The 22790-nt window shown below is 47.6% G+C and overlaps 1 protein-coding gene across 4 annotated transcripts in view; it reads left to right on the forward strand.

The window, feature by feature from the left end:
* CAPN3 (calpain 3) overlaps positions 1 to 22790 on the forward strand; it is a 52609-nt gene that overhangs the window by 6891 nt on the left and 22928 nt on the right. For all 4 annotated transcript variants that reach the window (XM_075530766.1, XM_075530767.1, XM_075530768.1 and 1 more), the window contains exons 2-3: positions 18966 to 19035; positions 22209 to 22327. In XM_075530766.1, the coding sequence (XP_075386881.1) occupies positions 18966 to 19035; positions 22209 to 22327 (189 nt within the window). The remainder of the gene's footprint in view (positions 1 to 18965; positions 19036 to 22208; positions 22328 to 22790) is intronic.

Here is a 22790-nt window from a genome sequence, read left to right on the forward strand (position 1 = left end):
AAGTATGCAAGGTAGAACTGGAGTCATGATAGTGGAGGGGAGGAAGCATTACAGAACTAGAGGAAATGGTAAACAAGCAGCCATCTAGCTCAGAAGCAACAAAGCCCACATGGAAGAAGCACACCAGCCTGTGTGATCACGAGGTGCCGATGGGATCAGTTATCAGACATCAAAGAACAAAAAATCATATCACTGTGTGCTCATCTCCATGATATGATTGCTGAAGAAAATGGGTGCATAAGCAAATGTGGCAAAGAAAGCTGTTGGTGCCCGGCTATCAAAAGATAAAGCATCTGGGGTCTTAAAGGCTTGAAGGTAAACAAGCGGCCATCTAGCTCAAAAGCAACAAGCCCACATGGAAGAAGCACACTAGCCTGTGTGATCACGAGGTGTCAAAGAGATCAGGTATCAGGCATCATCAGAACAAAAAAATCTTATCATAGTGAATGAGGGGGGGTGGTGCGGAGTGGAGACCCAAAGCCCATTTGTAGGCCACTGGACATCCCCTTACAGAAGGGTCTTGGGAAGGAGATGAGCCAGTCAGGGTGCAATGTAGCAATGATAAAACCTGCAACTTTCCTCTAGTTCCTAAATGCTTCCCCACCCCCCACCCCCGACTATCATGATCCCAATTCTACCTTGCAAAGCTGGCTAGACCAGAGGATGTACACTGGTAAAGATAGGAACTGGAAACACAGAGAGTCCAGGGCAGATAATCCCTTTAGGACCAGTGGTGTCAGTGGCGATACTGGGAGGGCAGGGAGAGGGTGGTTTGGAAAGGGGGAACCGATTACAAGGATCTACATGTGACCTCCTTCCTGGAAGACGGACAACAGAAAAGTTGGTGAAGGGAGATTTTGGAAAGTGCAAGATATGACAAAATAATAATTTATAAATTATCAAGGGTTCATAAGGGATGTGGGAGCAGGGAGGAAGGGGTAAAATGAGGAGCTGATCCCAGAAGCTTAGGTGAAGAGCAAATCTTTTGAGAATGATGAGGGCAATGAATTACAAATGTGCTTTACACAATTGATGTATGTATGGATTGTGATAAGAGTTGTATGAGTCCCTAATAAAATGATTTTTTTAAAAGAACTACAGGAAACTTGTGTGTTTCCTTGGTGCTATACTGCACTCTGGCTGGTTCATCCCTTCCTCGAGACCTTTCAGTGAGGGGATGTCCAATCGTCTATAGATAGGCTTTGGTCTCTACTCCATCCCCCACCCCTTGTTCGCATCAATATGATTGTTTGTTCTGGGTCTTCTGATGCCTGATACCTGATCCTGTCGGCACCTCGTGATCACACAGGCTTCTGCCATGTGGGCTTTGTTGCTTCCTTTCTATATGGCTGCTTGCTTACCGTCAAGCCTTTACCCCTCAGATGTCTTGTAATAGCTGGGCACCAGCTAGTCTTTCTTCACCACATTTAGTTATGCACCTATTTTGTCGTCAGCCGTTGTGTCTGGAAGGTGAGCATCATGTAATGAGAACACAGTGTTCTTGCATTAAGGGAGGGCTTGAGTAGCGGCCCAATGTTTGTCCGCAACCTTAATACTTAACCTATAAATATATGTACATACACCTGTATACCTATTGTTATATATAAATATATTTACTTATGTACATGCCTGTATTAGACCTCTATAAATGTCCTTTGCCTCTGAATTCTTTCCTCTAGGAAAAAGGGCTCTGAGGGCAAAGCACGACATTCTTCTGCTTAGGTTTCCTTACTACTGCAGACTTGTATTTGAGAGTGTGGCTTCCTCTCTGCACCCTTCCCCTGGCAGAACCTACATCTCTCCCAAATGAAATGACCGTGATGGAATGGAGAACCCTGCGCCATGGAATTCCTTTTAGGTATTCTCATGTCCTTGTAGGAGGTGTCTGCCAGTTGGAAGGGGCAGGCAAGCTTGCTTTCTCAAACGCACAGCTACTGAGTTGACTCTGGCTCCTAGAAGGCTTTAGGACAAGTGAGAACTGCCCCAGGGGGTTTCGAGACGAACTCTTTACGGAGTAGAAGCCTCATCTTTCTCCCACAGAGGGGTTGGTGGTTTCAAACTGCTGACCTTGTGCTTAGTAGCCCTACATGTAACCACTTCAACCACCAATGCTCCTTGAGTGCTTTCTGGGGTGAGGAGACAAGAAAAAAATATGTTGGTTTACTCACACAGTGGGGAAAAAAACGAGACAGGAAATGGAAATGGACTGCGGGGAGAACAGAGCAGAAGGCCCCACCGTGCAGGGTTACCCGCAGAGGAGCGAATCCTGAAAGGCGTCTTCGCCCGAGCTGCTTTCCTGTAAAGGGAGGAGGTCGTGCCTTGACTTCCACAGGCAGGACCAAGAAAGCACACGGGAAGTCAGAGTGAGGAAAGCAGTGTGTGGAAAGAGAGAGAAGTGTCAGAAATAAACTGCTCGGAGGGGGTGGGGAGGAGGGTCCTGCCCTCACCGAGCCAAGAAGGGGGAGTCCAAGACACACTGTCCTCCATCTCCAAGAAAGAGGGGGCCCCGACCCACACCCAGAGAGAGCTCAGGTAGAGCTACCACACACCAGCCAATGCCTGCTGTACCATTTTCAGACAGCCTTGAAGTTCAGGCAGCCTTCAAGTTCATATCCTCACCATCGGACCTTGAGAAGCATATTGCACCTCCCAGACACCAGGACCGCAGTGCAGAGCGGCATGCCAGTGCACAGGATTTGGGACGACTTGGGAGCCACCTGTTTCAGGCATCCTGGATAGACGGATGGCTTTCTTTCCTGATGTCCAGGTTTTTTTAAGGATGCCCCTCTCCTTCAATGACCTATGGCTTTGCACCTGAACAATCTGAAAAGTTGCCCTTACCCTGGCCACCATGACAGCCCATGACTTCTGGCCCCGGCCCAGGAGACAGCGACATACAGCCAGCTGGTTTCCTCTTGACAGTACTCCTTCCTCTCCCTGAATCAGGCCAGCCGTGTCCGTCACAACGCTCCTCTCATCGACCCCTGCTGTGTTGTCAGCGGTGGATTGTGCACTCTGAGCGGCACCCTGTCGCAGACCAGAACTGCCCAGAGGGTTTTCACGGCTGTCCCCCCACTATCATGACCCAGTTCTACCTTACAAATCTGGCTAGACCAGAGCATGGACACTGGTACACATAAGACCTGGAGACACAGGGAATCCAGGTGAGGGTAGGAGGCAGGTGTGGGGGAAGGGGTAGAAAGGGGGAGTCGAATGCAATGATTGCCATATAACCATCACCCCCAACAGAAATGTGGGTGAAGGGAGACAGTGGACAGTATAAGGTATGAAAATAATAATAATTTATGATTTATTAAGGGTTCATGAGGATGAGAGGGTGGGGGAGAGAGGGAAAAGAGAAGCTTATACCAAGAGCTCAAGTATTGTTTTGAAAATGATGATGGATAAAAAAAGTTTTTAAAATGATGATGGCAACATATGTACAAGTGTGCTAGACACAATGGATGTATAGGTTGTTATAAAAACTATAAAAGCCCCCAATAAAATGCATTTTTAAATTATAATAATAACAATACATGAGATATTAAGGGCTCAAGAGGGGGAGGCAGGGAATAAAGAGGAGCTGATATCAAAGGGCTCAAGAAGAAAGATAATGTTTTGAAATTGTTGATGGCAACATTTGTACATGTCCGCTTGATAGAACGGATGTATGGATTGTTATAATATATGTAAGAGCCCCCAATAAAGTGAATTATTTAAAAAACAAAAAACACAGTGACTCCATCGTGCTAGTGTGAGAGAGAAGAGGGCGGGAACTGAGCTATAGAAAACACATGCAGTGAGCTGGAGGAGCTCTGCTCCTAGGGCCTTGGCCCTACCTATCCAGCTTCTTCTTCCCCCGGGCAATTATTCAACATCCCAATGGACCTGAGTGGGAAGGTCCGTTTGCAGTCTGCTGGGTAGGCAGTCAGTCAGTCAGTTTAGAGAAGTGGGGTCATTGGGCTAACCACAGGAGGAAGAACCGGAGACGTTGGACAGGGTAGCTCAGAATGGAGACAACTGCACGGAGAGCCCCGATAGACCTCGGCCTGACTCTTGGCTCTGCCACTAGCAAGTCATTTACCTTTCGCGGTCCACTGTTTCTCTTCTAGAATGGGGACCATGAGGCGCTCCTGAAAGGCCTGGCTCCTAGCGGGCACTCGAGGAAAGGCAGCGGCCACTATTAGCATGGGCAACAAAGGGCAGGAGTGGACGCGGCGGTGAAGTCGGACGATCTTGATTAGAATCCAGCCCTACACAACACGTGGCCTCAGGCAAGAGACCCACAATTCCCGGGTCTCGGTTGCCTGAACTGCGACAGGAACAGGAAAATTCCAGCTGGCAGGATGTCAGGATTAAAGGAGATACCGATGACGGCAGGCTGAGCACGACCAGTCAACACACAGTCAAAGTAGTACCCATTGGAGAGCCAGCCTCCCTCTTTGCTCAGCAGGCAATCCTGACTGTGTCCTCCCAGGCTGGGGAGGGGACACAGGTTTCCATGAATGTGACATGTCTATAAATAACCCGGAGGACAGCCTTCTAGCATATTCCACAAGACAGTAGCTCCTCCTGAGGGTCCTGGTGAGGGCAGAATGGTAGACACCATACTTATTAAACAACTCGGCATGACTCAGCAGTATAATGTTGAAAACAGGAGGTGGGGCCAGAAACGGCAGGGTCATGTATGAAAAGATATATTTCCCTGCTTATTCATAAGGCTGAGCATCTTCTCATGCATTCATGTATGAGGATACATGTTAAAGTATTGCTACAGCCCCTCAGGCTCATCCATGCCTGGGCCTATCCCAAACGAACCCTGGTTGAACGTGTCTCTGCCATCCGTGGTTAACTGCAGACAGGTTCTCTCGGGACTGAGCAGAGTATCATGTAAGAGACCTAGATTTCATTCACTAAAACATGAAATCATTTGGATACTTCTTAATACTGAATAAACTAAAAAGGTAAACATATTAGAAATAAGGAGGGGCTTCAAAAGTTTGTGGCAATGGAATGAAGAGATGATGGAATTCTTCTCTAATTTTCCATAATATGTGGAAGCTCCCGTGTATAGAGGTAAGCCCTTTCCCTTCCCTCCAAATGAGCTAAACTCATTCAATGTGGCTGCCTCTGAGGAGAGGGACTTGGCAGTGAAGAGAGCAGAGGCAAGAGGCTGATATGCTAATAGGTACTTTCTGTGTTACTTCATATTTTTAAACAATGGTCACTGATTCAATTGACTTGATGGCAGTGGGTTTTATGTTCCCTTATGAACTGAATTATCCAGCAGTTCTTTTTTTAAAGTAATTTTATTGGTGGCTCGTACAACCCTTGTCACAATCCATCCATCCATCCATTGTGTCAAGCACATTTGTACATTTGTTGCCCTCATCATTCTCAAAACACTTGCTTTCTACTTGAATCCTTGGTATCAACTCATTTTCCCCTCCCCCCACCCTCTCTTCCTCATGAACCCTTGATAATTTATAAATTATTATTATTTTGTCATGTCTTACGCTGACCAATGTCTCCCTTCAACCATTTTTCTGTTGCCCATCCCCCAGGGAGGAGGTTATATGTAGATCCTTGTAATTGGTTCTCCCTTTCTATCCCACCTTCACTCCACCCTCCTGGAATCACCACTTTCACCACTGGTACTGAGGGGTTCATCTGTCCTGGATTCCCTTTCTTCCCAGTTCCTATCTGTACCAGTGTACATCATTTTGTCTAGCTGGATTTGTAAGGTAGAATTGGGATCATGATAGTGGGGGGAGGAACCATTGAAGAACTAGAGGAAAGCTGGATGTTTCATTGTTGCTACACTGCACGCTGACTGGCTCATCTCCTCCCACAACCCTTCTTTCCAGTTGCCTACAGATGGGCTTTGGGTCTTCACTCTGCACTCCCCTCATTCTCAATGATATGATTTTTTTGTTCTTTGATGCCTGATACCTGATCCCTTAGACAACTTGTGATTGCACAGGCTGGTGTGCTTCTGCCATGTGGACTTAGTTGCTTCTGAGCTAGATAGCTGCTTATTTACCTTCAAGCTTTTAAGACCCCAGACGCTATATCTTTTGATAGCTGGGCACCATCAGCTTTCTTCACCACATTTGCTCATACACCCGCTTTGTCTTCAGAGATCTTTTTGGGAAGATTATTATCATGGAATGCCAATTTAATAGAAAAAAAGTGTTCTTGCATTGAGTAAGTACTTGAGTGGATGTCCAATGTCCATCTGCTACCTTAATCCTAAGCCTATAAATATATACACCTAGATCTATTTCCCCACCATCACGTATAACTATATTTACATATGTACATGCCTGTATTTAGACTTCTATAAATGCCCTTTGCCTCCTAGCTCTTTCCTCTATTTCCTTTGACTTTCCTCTTGTCCCAATATCATGCTCAGCCTTCATTTGGGTTTTAGTAATTCCTCTCAGTTACATTGTCCTTAATCAAGCCCTACCAGGCCTCTCACACCCTCCTCACCACTGATTTTGGATCACTTCCAACAGTACATTAATGCTCAAAAGATATGACCTCTATTTTCTTTTGAGTTATTGTAGTACTATGTATTGCTATCATCTTGGTTTAACACCTTAGTGAATTCAAGAAACCTCCCAGGTGCCTATTTAAAAATGCCAAGTCTCATATCCCTACCAAGAGTTTCTAAATCCAGAGATCTATAAGAGGCCCCAGGAACCTATTGAAGTTTTTACATTAGTTGAGATTTAATACCTATAACATATCATTCCATATTTGGAATGACATTTCAACCACATCAAGTAGAATTATACAATGGCTACCACAATCAGTGTCCAGTCTTTCTTTTGAGCCTGTTGCATTTTAAAGTGGTGTTCTGGGTGATTCTGATGCAGGTCATTCAAGGCCCACACTTTTAAAAAAATCATTTTATTGGGACTCGTACAATTCTTATCACAACCCATACATACATCCATTGTGTCAAGCACATATGTACATTTGTTGCCATCATCATTCTCAAAACATTTGCCTTCTACTTGAGCCCTTAATATCAGTTGCTCTTTCCCCCTTCCATCCCCACTCCCCCCTACCTCATGAACCCTTCATAATTCATAAATTATTATTTTGTCATATGTTACACTGTCTGACGTCTCCCCCTGCCCTCTTCTCTGTTGTCCATTTCCCAGGGAGGAGGCTATACGTAGATTCTTGTAATCAGTTCCCCGTCTCTACCCCACATTCCCTCCACCCTCCAGGCATCGCCACTCTCACCACTGATCCTGAAGGAGTCATCTGTCCTGGATTCCCTGTGTTTCCAGTTGCTATCTGTACCAATGTACATCCTCTGGTCTAGCCAGATTTGTAAGGTAGTATTGGGATCATGATAGTGGGGGTGTGGGTGGGGGAGGAAGTATTTAAGAACTAGAGGAAAGTTATATGTTTCATCATTGCTACCCTGCATCCTGACTGGCTCATCTCCTCCCCACAACCCTTCGGTAAGGGATGTCCAGTTGGTTACTGATGGGCTTTGAGTCTCCACTCTACACTCACCCACATTTACAATGATATGATTTTTTGTTCTTTGATGCTTGATACCTGATCCCTTCTACAGTTCGTGGTCACACAGGCTGGTGTGTTTCTTCCATGTGGGCTTTGTTGCTTCTGAGCTAGAAGGCCATTTGTTTATCTTTGAGCTTTTAAGACCCCAGACGCTATATCTTTTGATAGCCGGGCACCACCAGCTTTCTTCACCACATTTGCTTATGCACACATTTGTCTTCATTGATCATATCAGGAAGGTGGGCACCCTAGTTCTTTAATGTATGATAACTGGTCCCTTCTACACCTCGTGGTCAGACAGGCTGGTGTGTTTTCTTCCATGTGGGCTTTGTTGCTTCTCAGCTAGATGGCCACTTGTTTATATTCAAGCCTTTAAGACCCCCGATGCTATATCTTTTGATAGCCAGGCACAATCAGCTATCTTCACCACATTTGCTTATGCACACATTTTTTCAGCAATTGTGTCAGGAAGGTGTGAATCCTGGAATGCCAATGTAATAGAACAATGTGTTCTTCCATTGAGTAAGTGCTGAAGTGGAGGCCCAATGTCCATCTGCTGCTTTAATACTAAACCTATCAATATATGCACATAGATGTTTCCCCACACTCTTATATAAATATATTTACATATGTACATTCTGGTCTTTAGACCTCTATAAATACCCTTTGTCACCTAGTTCTTTCCTCTATTTCCTTTTACTTTCCTCTCGTCCCACTATCATGCTCAGCCTTCATTTGGGTTTCAGTAATTTCTCTCATTACCTTGCCCTTGCTGAATCTCTACCAGGCCTCTCACACCCTCCTTGCCACTGATTTTGGATCACTTGTTGCTCCCCTGTCCCTGGGTTGGTCAGCACCACCTCCTTACCCTCTCCCATGCCCCACAAGAACCATCGGTCTCATTGTTTTCTCCTCCAGACTATTCATCCAGTCTATCTTATCTAGATAGATATGTAGCGATAATAATATGCACCCAAAATTAAGCCATAGCAAGATAGGCAATGAGTGCGAACACAGCGATGACAACAAAAAAGGAAACCAATTACCCATAGAAGAATAAATTAATTAAAATTTTAAAAATGTTAAAGAAAGAAAAAAACTGTAAATAAATCAAGGTCTGATTTTTTTTTTTTATCTCTAGGCATGTCCTTCAGTCAGGTCCCATGGGGTACCATGCTTTGGCCCCAGAGTCTGTCCTTTGTACTACCTCAGGGGCTCCCTGCTCTGCTCCCATGGTTGCTCTGCCGCACACTTTTAGTGGTTTGCCTCAATGTCACAGGGTCAGTCTGGGCCAGTTCTAACCCTGAGTCTCCAGTGTTGTCCCCCTTAGGGCCCTGGGCCATCAATGGACGGTGTGTCTCGTAGTGGGATCAGCCACATTGTCCACTCTGTCCATTGGCTGTTCAGAGCCGGGATATCGTCCTCCAGGCCTGATGGGCCAGGATGTGCTCCATTCTCTCTTCCTCCCACTTCATTTGCTCCCATTTGCTCTGTTCAGACATGCCCCTCTCCCCTAGCTGCAGCGTCAGTGCCATCCTCTCAAGTAAATTCTTCTGGGGGGAGGGGCAGTTGTAGCTGGTATAAGGGCTGAGCCCTCAGGCCCCCCCACTGCCATGGCCCACACTTGGAGAAGCAGAGTAGACCACAGCTGAAAGGGAACCTGAGCTCCCACCTGCACAGTCCTTGCTCTCTCAAGAGCTACCCAGTTAAGCATGGGGGACCTTGGAAAGAGGTGATGTTTCTTCAGAACAGTATTTCAACACACATTGACCCTCCCTTTCTCACGCACCACCTTCTCTGCCAAAACCAAACTCACTGGGGCTGAGGGAATCCCAGTTCCTGGCCACCCTATAGGATGGAACAGGACCACTGCCTGCTGACCGCGAGGTTGGCAGCTCACACCCACCTCCTGGTGCTTGGGAGGAAAATGAGGCTGACTGCTGCCATAAAGAATCACAGTCTCAGAACCCGCAGGACGCACTTATACTCTGTCCTATGGGGTCGCTATGGGTCAGAAGCAACTCAATGGCCGCAGGTTTGGGATTTTTTATTTTGGGGGTGTCGAAGGCTGTATGTAAACCTTTAGGGACACAGCTTTAGGTAAACCTTTAGGTGGAGTAGCTGCTGAGTCCCAAGAGCATGACCTTTCTGGTTGCTTAACACGCAGCGCCACTAGGACTCATTCTCTGGCCCAGAGGTCCTGAGTTTGTAACCAGAGCTGCCCATTCCCTGTCCTGGGCCCACGTTCACAGGGGTCAGCCTCTGTCTGAGGTCAAGTTACCCACCTCCTGGACCTCTCTCCCTGATGAAAGTGGCCCTACATGGCCAGGCGGGAGCCCCGGTGGCCCAGCGGTTAAGGGTTTGGCTGCCACCCAAGAGGTAGACCGCTTTAGCCCACCTGTGGCTCTGCCAGGGAAAGCTAGGGACTCAGCTCCCATAATGATTGACGGGTGTGGGAACCCTTTGGGGCGATTGTATTCTGTCCTACAGGGTCACGATGAGCGGAACTGATGGCAATGAGTGAAACAGACAGGCAAGTCTCTGAGGGGCAGGGGTGCAGAGAGACTGAAGGCTTCATTACCCACAGACAGAGGCTCCGAACAGGTTGCTCCTATGCATTCAGCAGCCTGCATAGGATTCGTGCATGCAGCTGTTTAGAAGGCCCTGCGCGACTGCTTTTTGGCGTACGGTGTCAATGGCATGAATGCCTTTTGCTGAGGCAAGGAAAGCCTCTCTGTGGCTATATTTTCTCTTTTTTAAAATGAAGGGACCCCAGAAAAGCTAGGGAAGTTCCCTCAGAGTCCGTCCTGGGTCTGTCCGTGTCTCCCTCTGCCCTTACTGACGATGGGCTCAAGGGCCTCCAGCCAAAGCTGCTGACTCGGACCCTGGACCTTTCTCTGCATCGTCGCCTGGCCAAGTTCACTGCTGAGGCTGGAGGAGCTGTCTAGGCCAGCCCTTCCCGGGAAGCTCAGGTCTGGGGAGGGGCAGAGACGGCACTCCCTGAGCAGTCATCATGCCCCACCTGCTGCCAGGATTCTTCTGTGACCGTGTGGTCCGGGAGAGGGACAGGAGAAATGGAGAGGGCACCATCACACAGCCCCTCAAGTTCGAGGGCCAGGAGTTTATTGTTCTCAAACAATGGTGCCTGGAGCAGAAGCGTCTCTTTGAAGATCCCGTGTTTCCCTCAAGCGCTCAAGCCCTGGGCTCCCTTGAGCTGAGCCAGAAAACCAAGGCGAAGGCCATCCTGTGGAAAAGGTAGGGAGGGAGGAGGGGTGGGACTTAGGAGAGCACCTGGGAACAGATAGTCAAGTGGTCTAGAGTCAAGGTCATGGGTTCCCTCACTGAGCAAGTGGCTTCTTAGGGGGTCTTCTTTCCCCATGCTTCAGGTCCCCAAAGCATGTCCTGCTTCCTCTGGAAACTGGAGATGCTAGTTTCTATTCCTGGGTAGAAATGATTATGCTTTTGGGGTTCCTGAGGGATTTCTGGTATCACGGTGGTTATGCACTGGGCTGCTAATCATAAGGCCAGTAGTTTGAAAGCACCAGCACTCAAAGAGAAAAAGATGAGGCTTTCTACTCCTATAAGAGAGTTATAATCTCGGAAACCTGTAAGGGTTTTTCGACCCTGCCCTATAGGGTTGCTACGAGCCAGAATCAACTCGATGGCAGTGAGTCCAATTTATTGGCTTGGATAGGTTCCTGACATTGTATTTTGAAGAGGACACCAGTTGAGTTAAGGTACAATTGATTATCAGGTTTTGTAAGATCTCTCTCTCCAGGCTAGAGTTACACCTTGGTCCTTGGCTCCGCACGGGAAAAAATTCCCGCCGAAGCCTGGCTCGTGATCCAAGTGAATTTAATGAGAGTTAAAAGAAGCTTCAGGTTTTACGTGGCACCCATAGGATTCCTTTCGACCACACAGCCTGGCAGAGACTGCTCAGGGTCACGCAATGATCTCTCTCCCAAGTTTTCCTCCAAAAAAGACCATCTCAAGTCCTTTTTCAAGTTCTCTCCCCAGTTCCTCTGTTTCTCTCTCTCTCTCCCTGGCTCCTGCCTTTTCAAGGATTCCAGGGGGAGGCGTGGTGGACGACCCCAGATCTACCCCATTAGCTGGATTGAATTCACCTGGTCCAGGTGGGCTGATCCAGGATTAGTGCCCACCCCTGCCCACCGGCGGGAAAATCTAGGCTTTTGTTCTCGTGCTTGGCTCTCTTGGGCATGCATCAATGGACATCCCATCCCTGCCTATTTGCCGAACAGTTTCTTCTGGGGAGAAGGCATGTCATGAAGGGCTGGGAGAGTCGGGTGGTTGAGAGTACTGAGGCTCATTGTTTCAGGGAGAGACCCAGGAAAGGTGGTGAACAGTAAATAAATGGGGGGTGGGGTGCTGGAGGAGGCTGGGGAAGAGCCCCCTTTGGCATTTCACCAACGCTGACTCATCGGGACAGTGTCAGTCCTAACAGATAAGTCCGCATTGACCAGCCAGATTCCTTTCAGGATGGAACAGTTTCTTAAAGGCTACTTTATGGGGCAACGAGGGGTTCCTATGGTCATTTCCTAGGGGTCTGCTTTAACCACAAGGGACTCAGTGCCCTCAGACAGGGCTCTCTCTGTACCTGTGGTCTCCCAGGTGGAATGTGTACAACCCAGTGGGTGTTCAAGAGGCTCCTTTAAGGTGTGTGCAAACTGTGTAAGCTATCCCTAGTTTTAAAGATGCCTTTTCATTTAGAACCATTTCCGATTTTCCGTGAAATTGAGAAGATTGCGCAGAGGTCCGCTCTTCCAGCACCCAGTGTCCCCAGGAGTGCGCCATGCTTGTTGCCTTCAGTGAACCCACATGGATAGACCACGAGGAGCTGTGAAGGCCATGCTTGTTGCAGATCGCCTCCGTCTTCCCCTGGAGCCCCTTTTCTGTCCATAAATCTTGTCCAAGGCACGGCATTACATTCAGGCTCCTTCCTCTTGGTTGTGATGATTTCTCATATTGTCTACCTATCGTCTGTGCAGGAAAAGGGAACCATGGTGGTGTCGTGGTTATGAGTTGGGCAGCTAACCACAAGGTCAACAGTTCAAAACCTCCAGTGGCTCCTGAAGAAAAAGATGAGGCTTTCTACTCTTGTAAAGTTACAGACTCAGAAACCAGTGCGGGGGTGGGGGTGGAGTTCTATCCTGTCTTCTAGGGTCATTATGGGTTGGAATCGATTTGATGGCGGTGAGTTTTATTTTTGATCATCTAGATATGGAGCCCGATGAGTTAAGTAAGCATTAGGCTGCCAACCTCCAACCTAAAGGTTGATGGCTCGAAGCCACCAGAAACTCCATGTCTGCTTTCATAGAGATTTATAGTCTTAGGAAACCCAAGACAATTCTACTCCATCCTATACTGTGGCTATGAGTCAAATTAACGCAGTGGGGGGTGGGTTTGGCTTGGTTTTTATCATCTGTGTATCTATTAATCTGCTAATTATTAATCTATTAATGGTAACTGGTAACACTAACCATCTATAATCTGTGGATATTTTGTCTATATGTGTTGCATGTTGGACTATTAACTACACAGTCCACAGCTCCAAACCACCAGCTGCTATGCGGGAGAAGGTCAAGGCTTTCTACTCCCATAGGAGTTCCAGTCTCAGAAGCCCACGGAGGCAGGTCTACCCTCTCCTACAGGGTCGCTGTGAGTCAGAACCGACTCGAACGCAATGAGTTTGAAGTTTGGGGGTTGTCTGTTTGTAACTAGCCAGCTAGCTAATTTCCTGGTCTCTGTTTTCCTTGATGCTGGCTTAGGCTCGGGCAGGCTAGCTTCATAATGGGGCAAGAATAGCCACAGGAAACTAGTTTAGTAATGTTCAGCGAAAAGGATGTAATCTCCCCCAATAATTATAATGGAAGTCTGGGGCCTGATCATGGGCCTAGCTCTGAGTCGATTGCTCAAATTCTAATGGCCTCTAGAATTTCTAGAACTGGTTGGAGGGTACAGCCCAAGCCGAACCACTGACGGAAGTTGTTCTCCATTGAAAAATTAACTGCAGTCCCCAAAGAAGAAAAATGTATTTCAGGGAGGCAAAAACAACCTATGTTCACTGTTCCTTAGTTGGCTTATTTTTTTCCAACTAGGAGGGAGTCTTATTTGAAATAATGATAGTTTTCTGTTTTCTGATTTGCATTATCATGGAAATGACAGTTTCTATTTAATATTTCCATAATGCAATGGAAGACTGTGTACTCTGGTTAGACGTTAGTTTGAAGTCTTCTCTACATGCTGGGCAAGAAGCTTAACCTCCCTGGGCCTCAGTTTTCTCATATGTAAAATGAGAATAATAAAATAAGTACCTCATTGAATCATTGTGAACATGAAATAAAATAATATATGGAAAGCAGCATAGTGCCTGGTGCAAAGTATAATCTCAATGCATTTTAGTCGTCGATATTAATAAACCATATCGATGAGTACAACGTATAAGTGAACACTTCGTGGTAGATATTTAGACACAATACTAGTTGATCTATTATATGGAATTAGCTGGTGTCAAAGAAAAAGAAAAAACAAATAAATACTTGACTCTTCCCATATGTACTCAGAGGTTTCTTATTGGGTTCTGGTCATCCTTTCAAGGTCATCTCTTTGTCCTTTAAAATATCATGATGTACAATTCAGAGGTTCTCCTCCTAGGGAGGCATATACCCCCAGAAAATTGAAAGCAGGGACAAAAAAAGATCCATGCCCACCAGTGTTTGTTGCAGGACCATTCACAGTAGCCCAAAGGTGGAAATAACCTTAATGCCCTTCCATAGAAGAGTGGATAAGCCAAGCGTGACACAGAGAGACAATGGAATATGACTCCGTCAGTGGAGGAACAAAGCTCTGAGCGAAGCTGGAAGAGCCTTGAAAGCATTGTGTGCCCCAAAGATGACAGCAGCAGCCAAAAAACATATGAAGGAATGAACCCCATCTCTATGCACTTAAGAGACGAAAGAGATGCAAATTAAAACAATGATGAGATACCTAACCTCATCCTGGCATTAATAGCAAAGTTAAAAAAACCAGCAAATAGAAAATGACAAATTCCAAGGGCACAAGTGACCTAAAATCAATGGCCAGGAGGATGTAGGACGCCTGGTGGGGCTTGATCAAGGGGAATGTAGCCGAGGGGAATTACTGAAACCCAAATGAAGGCTGAACACGAGAGTGGGACAAGAGGAAAGTCAAAGGAAATAGAGGAAAGAACTAGGAGGCAAAGGGTATTTTAGATGTCTAAATAAAGGTATGTGCATATGTAAATATATTTATGTGATGATGGGGAAATAGATCTATGTACATATAGTTATAGGTTTAGTATTAAAGAAGCAGATGGAATTGGACCTCTGCTCAAGTACTCCCTCAACACAATAACACTTTGTTCTAATAATCTGGTATTGTGAGATACTCACCTTCCCGACAAGATCACTGAAGACAAAATAGGTGCATAAGCAAATGTGGTGAAGAAAGCTGATGGTGTCAGGCTACCGGCCAGTGCGATCACGAGGTGCCAAGGGACCAGGTATAAGGCATCATGCAAAAAAAAAACCGATATAAGTGTGTGTATGTATGTGTATATGTATATGTATATATATACCATATTAAATGAAGGGGGAAGTGCAGAGTGGAGACCCAAGGCCCAAGTGTCGGCCAATGGAGGTCCCCTCATAGAGGGGTTTAGGAGAGGAGATGGGTTAATTAGGGTGCGAGGTAGTACCGATGAAGAACACAGCTTTCCCCCAGATCCTGGATGCTTCCTCCCCCCAACTACCATGATCCAAATTCTACCTTGCAGGACTGGATAGGGCAGAGGCTGTACACTGGTACATATGAGGGCTGGAGGTACAGGGAATCCAGGGTGGATGATACCTTCAGGACCAAGGGTGTGAGGGGCGATGCTGGGAGAGTGGAGGGTGAGTGGGTTGGAAGGGGGGAACTGATTACAAGGATCCACATGTGACCTCTTCCCTGGGAGAGGGACAGCAGAGAGGGGGGGAGGGGAGACTCCGGATAGGGCAAGATATGACAGAATAACGATGTATAGATTACCAAGGGCACATGAGGGAGGGGGGAAAGGGGAGGGAGGGGAAAAAAAAAAGAGGACCTGATGCAAGGGGCTTAAGTGGAGAGCAAATGCCTTGAGAATGATTGGGGCAGGGAATGTATGGATGTGCTTTATACAATTGATGTATGTATATGTATGGATGGTGATAAGAGTTGTATGAGTCCCTAATAAAATGTAAAAAAAGAAAAGAGGAGAAAAAAATGATTAGGGCAAAGACCGTACAGATGTGCTTTATACAATCGATGTATGTATATGTATGAACTGTGATAAGAATTGTATGAGCCCCAATAAATTTTTAAAATAAATAAATAAAAATAAACTGGTAAAAAAAAAAAAAGGTATAGAGTATGGGGACTTAAAGGCTTAAAGATAAACAAGCAGCCATCTAGCTGAGAAACAGCAAAGTCCACATGGAAAAAGCACTCAGCCTTTGTGATCATGAGGTGTCAAAGGGATCAAGTATGAGGCATCAAAGACCCAGAACAAAAAAATCATGTCATTGTGAAGGGGGGGTGGGGAGGGCAGAGTCGAGACCCAAAGTCAATCTGTAGGCAATTGGACATTCCCTTACAGAATGGTTGCGGGGAGGAAACATGCCAGTCAGGGTGCAGTATAGCACTGATGAAACATACAATTTTCCTCTAGTTCTTTAATGCTTCCTCCCCAACCCACCCCCACTATCATGATCTACCTACCAATTCTACCTTACAAATCCAGCTAGACCAGAGCATGTACACTGGTACAGATAAGAGGTGGAAACACAGGAGTTCAGGACCTATAAACCACTAGGGACCAATATTGAGAGTAGCCATACCAGAAGGATAAGGGTAAGGTGGGAGGAGAAAGGAGGAACCGATCACAATGATCTACCTATAACCCCCCTCCCAGGGGATTGGACAACAGAAAAGTGGGTAAAGGGAGACATTGGTCAGCAGTAAAACATGAAATAATAATAATAATTTATAAATGATCAAGGGTTCTTGAGGGGGAAGGGAGGAAGGGGGAAAATGAGGAGCTGATACCAAGGGCTCAAGTTGAAAGAAAATGTTTTGAAAATGAAGATGGCAACAAATGTACACATGTGCTTGACACAATGGATGGATGGATGGATAGATGGATGGATGGATGGATTGTGATAAGAGTTGTACAAGCCCCCAAGAAAATGATTTATTTTTTTAAAAAAAGGAAGGAAATGATAAATGCTGGCGAGGGTCTGGTGAGATTAGAAGCCTCATACATGGCTGGTGGGGCTATAAAACCCTGCACTGCTGTGGAGAGCAATATGGTGCTTCCTCAGACACTGGGAATCTCATACGACCCCGCAATCCCTCTCTTGGGATGTGTTCTACCGAAATACTCACACCCAATTCACCATTTTAGAAAGAGAAAGAAGGAACAAACGCCGCACAAACAGGTCTATGCCCACTCGTGTTCGTCGCAGCACTGTCAACAAAAGCAAGGAGATGGCAACAACCAAAATCCTTCCGTCGGAGGAAGAATGGATACATAAACGTTGGTACCCACACACGGTGGAATACTGTGTGTCACTAAAAATAATGGTGAAACTGTGAAACACCTGACGTGGATGGATCTGGAGGGCATCATGCTGAGTGCAGTCAGTCAAACACAAACTACAGTATGAGGTCACTGTCATAAGAAATTAAGATCAAGGTTATTAAACCCAAAGACATCGACTTTGATGACTGCCAGTGGCAGGAGGGGAAGGGAGGGGTATTGGGAATAAATGGGTAGAGGATATAGGTGACAACTGGTGAGGGGGCGGGTAACACCTGACAAGAGGAAGATGAGAAAATGGGCAGGCTGCTAAGTGAGAAGGCTGATAACTTGTTAGAGCTGTAGAATACAGACCGGCAAACCCTCGCCTAATCACAATAGAAAATTTAAAAAGCAAAAACGCTGAGCTGAATGACATAAACGAGCCGCATAAGGACAAAAGCTGGGAGCACGTTTTAAAAAACACAGAACTGATCTTTTTTCTTTTTCTAAGTTGCTGAATGTTTATCTTTAGAGTTCCAATACTCAAATTGAAAAATGGACAAAAGACATGCACTGACATTCCATAAACAGCTCAAGTCAAAACAACAAACAAGATGCCATTTCCCTTTATTAAATTGACAAAGGCCCTTTAAAAGCTAATTTCGATGCTGAGTGTTTGTGCTGGTCAAAGGAACCCTCTCCCTGCAGGGGTGGGACTGTCAACTGCTACCTTCTGTTTGAATGGGGAGGTCCCCTGAGTGCTGGGAACTTCAGCAGACTTGCGTTTATTGGGGTGTGACTGAGGAGGGAGGAGAGGAGGAAAGGGAGATATGGCACAGGATGGGCAAGGCTTCTTAAGCTGTGAAGAATGGTGTTCAGACCAAGCCTCAAAATGTATAATTACAAAAAAAGAAAGAAGGAAGGAAGGAAGGAAGGAAGGAAGGAAGGAAGGAAGGAAGGAAGGAAGGAAGGAAGGTATAATTACTTCAAAATAGGGGAAGAAAAGTTTTCTCTTTTTTGAAACAAAAAAAAAAGCGAAGACCCCTAAGTCATCCAAACAGGAACGGGCGTGCCCTCTGCCCTCTGTTGGTAGAAACAGCTCTGCTCTGGGTGGCCCTGTGGTTTTGTCAGGTGCCAGCCAGTCCTGACTCCAAGCCACCCGGTGCAACACAACAAAATACCATCAGGCCTGGCCATCTTCAACAGTGTGCTTCTTCCTGTCTGACGTCTCTAGGGTGGTGCTACCGGGTGGGGGTGGGGGAGCCCATCACCTGTGGTACCCAGACTTGAGGGTGCTGGTGCTGGTGCCCTATTCGGTAGGCTTGACCAACCGACAGGGATGCCTCTGAGCCCCACGCCAAGGGCATCCTCTGTCCAACCCACCTCTCAAACCCTGCAGCTCCTGAGACAATGCCACCTCTAAATCTGTCACCACCTCTTTGGGAGGGAAGACCGCTGTGTCCCTTTCCCACACCCACAGTCAAAGCAGAAGCCGTGCTTCCGGCTGCCACTTTGCCACCGCGGTGATGGGAATGAGGCCACCCTAGCTCTGAGGCGGAACCCTCCCCCTGCAGGATGGGGGAGCAGTGCGGGCACTGAGAACGGAAGTGAGCGTCTGCCTTCCACCACTCCACGCGCTGACTGTGTCTCCACCGGCCTCGGACTCCTTGGACCCTCTTTAGCTGAAAAATGGGAATGACCGTGTTCAATGCGCGGGCCTCTTTTTCCTTCGGGTTTAGACAGGCGGCGTGTCAAACACGGGGTCAGCACGACACACTGACTCATCATAATTAGTGGCTGTGACCATGGTGACCTCTCTTTCCTTTTGGCTTCACAGGAAATTTGCGAGAATCCCCGATTTATCATTGGTGGAGCCAATAGAACTGACATCTGCCAAGGAGATCTAGGTAGGAAAGCCCCGGGGGGGAAGGCGCAGGGGGAATGTCATCATACCCAGCCAGATGATCCAAGGGGAGTTATGACCCCTTTACAGAAGTAAAGGGACAAGAATGTGGGTTTTGGCTTTTACTTCATTTTCAAAAGATTTTCCTAACAGGTACTTAATGCTCATTGATCTATGTCAGGGGTCCTCAAACTTTTTAAACAGGGGCCACTTCACTGTCCCTCAGACTCATTGGAGGGCCGGACTAGAGTTTTGTTTTTGTTTTTTAACTATGAACAAATTCCTATGCACACTGCACATATCTTATTTTGAAGTAAAAAAAGGTGGGGGCAAAAACACCCGGCGGGCCGGATAAATGTCCTCGGCGCTGAAGTGTGAGGACCCCTGATCTATGTGCTGGTGATGGCTTCATTCAGTTCTCACTCCATTATATGTCACCTCATTCTATAAGCTCCCCCTGCAGTCTCAAGGACTTACACACATGCCCCTCAGCCCTGCTCTTACCTGTGTGCATCGTCCTTAGAAGACTGCACTAGGACTCTGTTCCAAGCATGCCCAGTGGGCAGAAAAGAGCTCACATCCCTCTCGCCCTTTGAAAGTTGCCCAGGAATAGCCCCCTGGGCAAATGCATCATTCAGCAAAGATGACCTTGACCACGTGGATGGGCATCCAGCTTCTGTTTCCTTCCTTACTGTGGCTTCCTCTCACTCAGTCTCGTTAGGTGTGGACTTCTGGAAAAGTCCACAATGTAAATTAGAGAGACGAGAACGTCAGTAGAAAGAATTTAAAACCTTAAGGAAGGGGGAACTGATCGCAATGATCGACGTATAACTGGCCCCGGGGAAGAACAAGAGAAACGTGGGTGAAGGGAGACAGCAGTCGGTGTAAGATATAAAAATAATAATAAGTTACAACTTATCAAGGGGCCATGAGGGTGGGAGGGTGGGGGAAGGAGGAAGAAACGGGGAGCTGATAGCAAGGGATCAAACAGAAAAGGAGGACAGAATGGTTGCAGACCCCAAAGGTCTTGCACATGTCGAAGCTGCCGGCTGTTTGCTGAAGCTGGGCTGTTGAGTCATTTCCAGCTCATGGTGACCCTGTGCCCCACAGAAGGGGACACCGCCCAGTCCGGCACTATCCAAGCCCACCTGGCAGCCACCGTGTCGGGGCTTTTCCTCTCTATGTCACCAAGCACGGTGTCCTTCTCCAGGGCCTGGTCCCACCTGAAAACATGGCCCAAGTACGTGAGACGAAGTCTCACCATCCTTGCCTCTCAGGAGCATTCTGGCTGTACTTCTCCCAAGTCAGATTTGTTTGTTCTCTTGGCAGCTTCGTAAGCACCACCAATATTGAACTGTGTATGTTCTCAGCGACTAAGATAAACTATTACAGAGAAGCGAGCACAGTTAGACACACACACATATAGGGTCACCATGAATTGGAATCAACTCCACAGCAATTAATTTTGGGGTAAGGTTTTTTATATTTAAAGAAATAAACTCAAGGACTTTTCAAACAAAACAAAAAAATGAAAGAAAGAAATTGTGGCAGTCATTTAAAAAAAAAACAGGGAAAAGGGAATGACCCAAGACCAAATACAAGGGATTTGTTTTGCTTATTGGGCCACCGGAGCTTGAGAGACTCCGAGGAGGGATTGGGTCACTGACTTGTGCCCCAGAGAGAAGGATCCTGAGCAAGCCGGTCATCTGGCCCTTCCAAGCACCACGTGGCGTCCAAGGAGAAGCTGCTTCACAGGAGAGGGCGGGGGGAGGGGGGGCAGGCTGCCAGCAGCTCTCAGCCTCCCCTCTACCATCTCAAAGACACCATCACCTGCCACACAGAAAAACAAAGCCTGTGCTTATCTGAGCTCAGCCTCCTCAGATGGCAGTTCTGTGATGGTGTAACCAGCCATGTCCACACACCACAGCAAAAACCAAACTCGCTGCCAGCCAGCCGATTCTGACTCCTAGGGCCCTCTAGGCCAGAGCACCTCCCCTGTCCCCCTTAGCATTCCCAAGGCTGGACATCTTCGAGAGGTAGAAATTCTCATCTTTCTCTCGGGAAACCGTACACACACGCACACGCACACAGAGCAAAATGTTGCCTCTCGCTACATACTGGCGTCTGCCAAGAAGGAGGTTGGGAATGAGAAATGTTCTCGGTTGTCAGCCATGTGTATCTTGCTCTGTGCCATCGAGTCGATTCCAATCGCCTGGTGGCGGAGTGCTTGCGTACTGAGCTGCTAAGGGCAAGGTCAGTCGTTTGAAACCACCAGGACTCCAGGAAAGGTGAGGCTTTCTACTCCCAGAAAGTGTTTCCATCTCAGGGGCCCACGGGGGCAGCTCTACCCTGTCCTACAGGAACACCATGACTCTCAGCATGGACTCGAAGGCAGTGAGGTCGGGTCTTTATACATTACGATGGGGGAGAACTGCCCTGGGTGCTCATCGGTACAAGAGCAGGCCTTTCCTCCTGCAGAGCTGCTGGCTGGGTTTGAGCACCTCAGTGAGTTAGTTAACCACGGCACCTCCAGACCTTCTTAAATCCACGGCCACCAAGTTGATCCCAACTGATTTCCACCCTGCAGGACAGAGTAGAATTGCTCCTTAGCGTTCCCGAGGCTATCAGTCTTTATGGGAGCAGACTCCCTCATCTTCCTGCCTCGGAGCAGCTGGTTAGCTGCCCAGTGCATAACCCATGCCTACCCCAGAGCTCCCTATAGCCCCCATAGACTGACCCAGGGAGCTGCCAACTGACGTTCCCTACCCTACAAACCTGCTTGGCTGGGGGTGCCCAGAAGCTCGGCCTGCAGTGAGGTCTGAAGAGTCCATGTACTCATGCAGCAGAGGTTTGGAGCAGCATGGAATTCCCACAGGGGTCAGCGAGCATGACCCAGTTAGAATAACCGACTGCCCAGTCTCCGGTGAGGCCCCAAACAGATCCCGGTTTGCCTTGCATGTGGGAGAGTTTCCTGGGCATAGTGACCCTGCCTATCATATTGTCAGAGGACACTCTCTACAAGCTTCTTCCCCGGGGGATCCCCTCCGCGAGGTCAGACCTGCAAACTGGGCAAGGAGCAGCAAGCGAACCCCATTTCTTCCAAGGAGCCCCAGAGAGAAGTGGAGCCACTGGCTTGGGGGCAGGCCTCGCCTGACCCGTGCCGGTGTTCGCCTGCAGGGGACTGCTGGTTTCTGGCGGCCATCGCCTGCCTGACCCTGAACGAGCGGCTGCTTTTCCGAGTGGTACCCCATGACCAGAGCTTCATCAACAACTATGCAGGGATCTTCCACTTCCAGGTGAGGCGACGGGAGGGGTTCCGAGAGCGAGCTGCCGTCCACCCACCCCTGGTCTGGCCTTAACTTCCCCGGGGGCTCCCACCATCCTATCTGTGACCGTAGGCAGCTTTGAGGCTTCAAAGTCATGAGGAAGCAGTTACTGATCCTGTCCCCATCCCTCTGCACCCTCCCACCCACCCCACAGCTTCCGTCCGCTCTGACCCAGAAAGTTCGGAAAACATCCTGTTTGCTGGCATGTGGGTCTATTTTTGCCTCTCCAGTTGGCTGGCTGCTTTGTCACTGGTTCCTGTCCTTCTCAAACAGTCCCTAAGATATCAGCACCAGGAGGTGGGGAGCTCTGCATCGGAAAGGAGCCCTCTGCCAAAGAACCACAACCCCTGTTGACCTCTGGCGACTGACAACTGCTCCACCACGTGCCTCTTTTAGCCCCTGGGGAGAAAGGTCTAGCTAATCAATCTGGGGA

This window comes from Tenrec ecaudatus, chromosome 14 (genome assembly GCF_050624435.1).
Source record: "Tenrec ecaudatus isolate mTenEca1 chromosome 14, mTenEca1.hap1, whole genome shotgun sequence".
Taxonomy (NCBI): domain Eukaryota; kingdom Metazoa; phylum Chordata; class Mammalia; order Afrosoricida; family Tenrecidae; genus Tenrec; species Tenrec ecaudatus.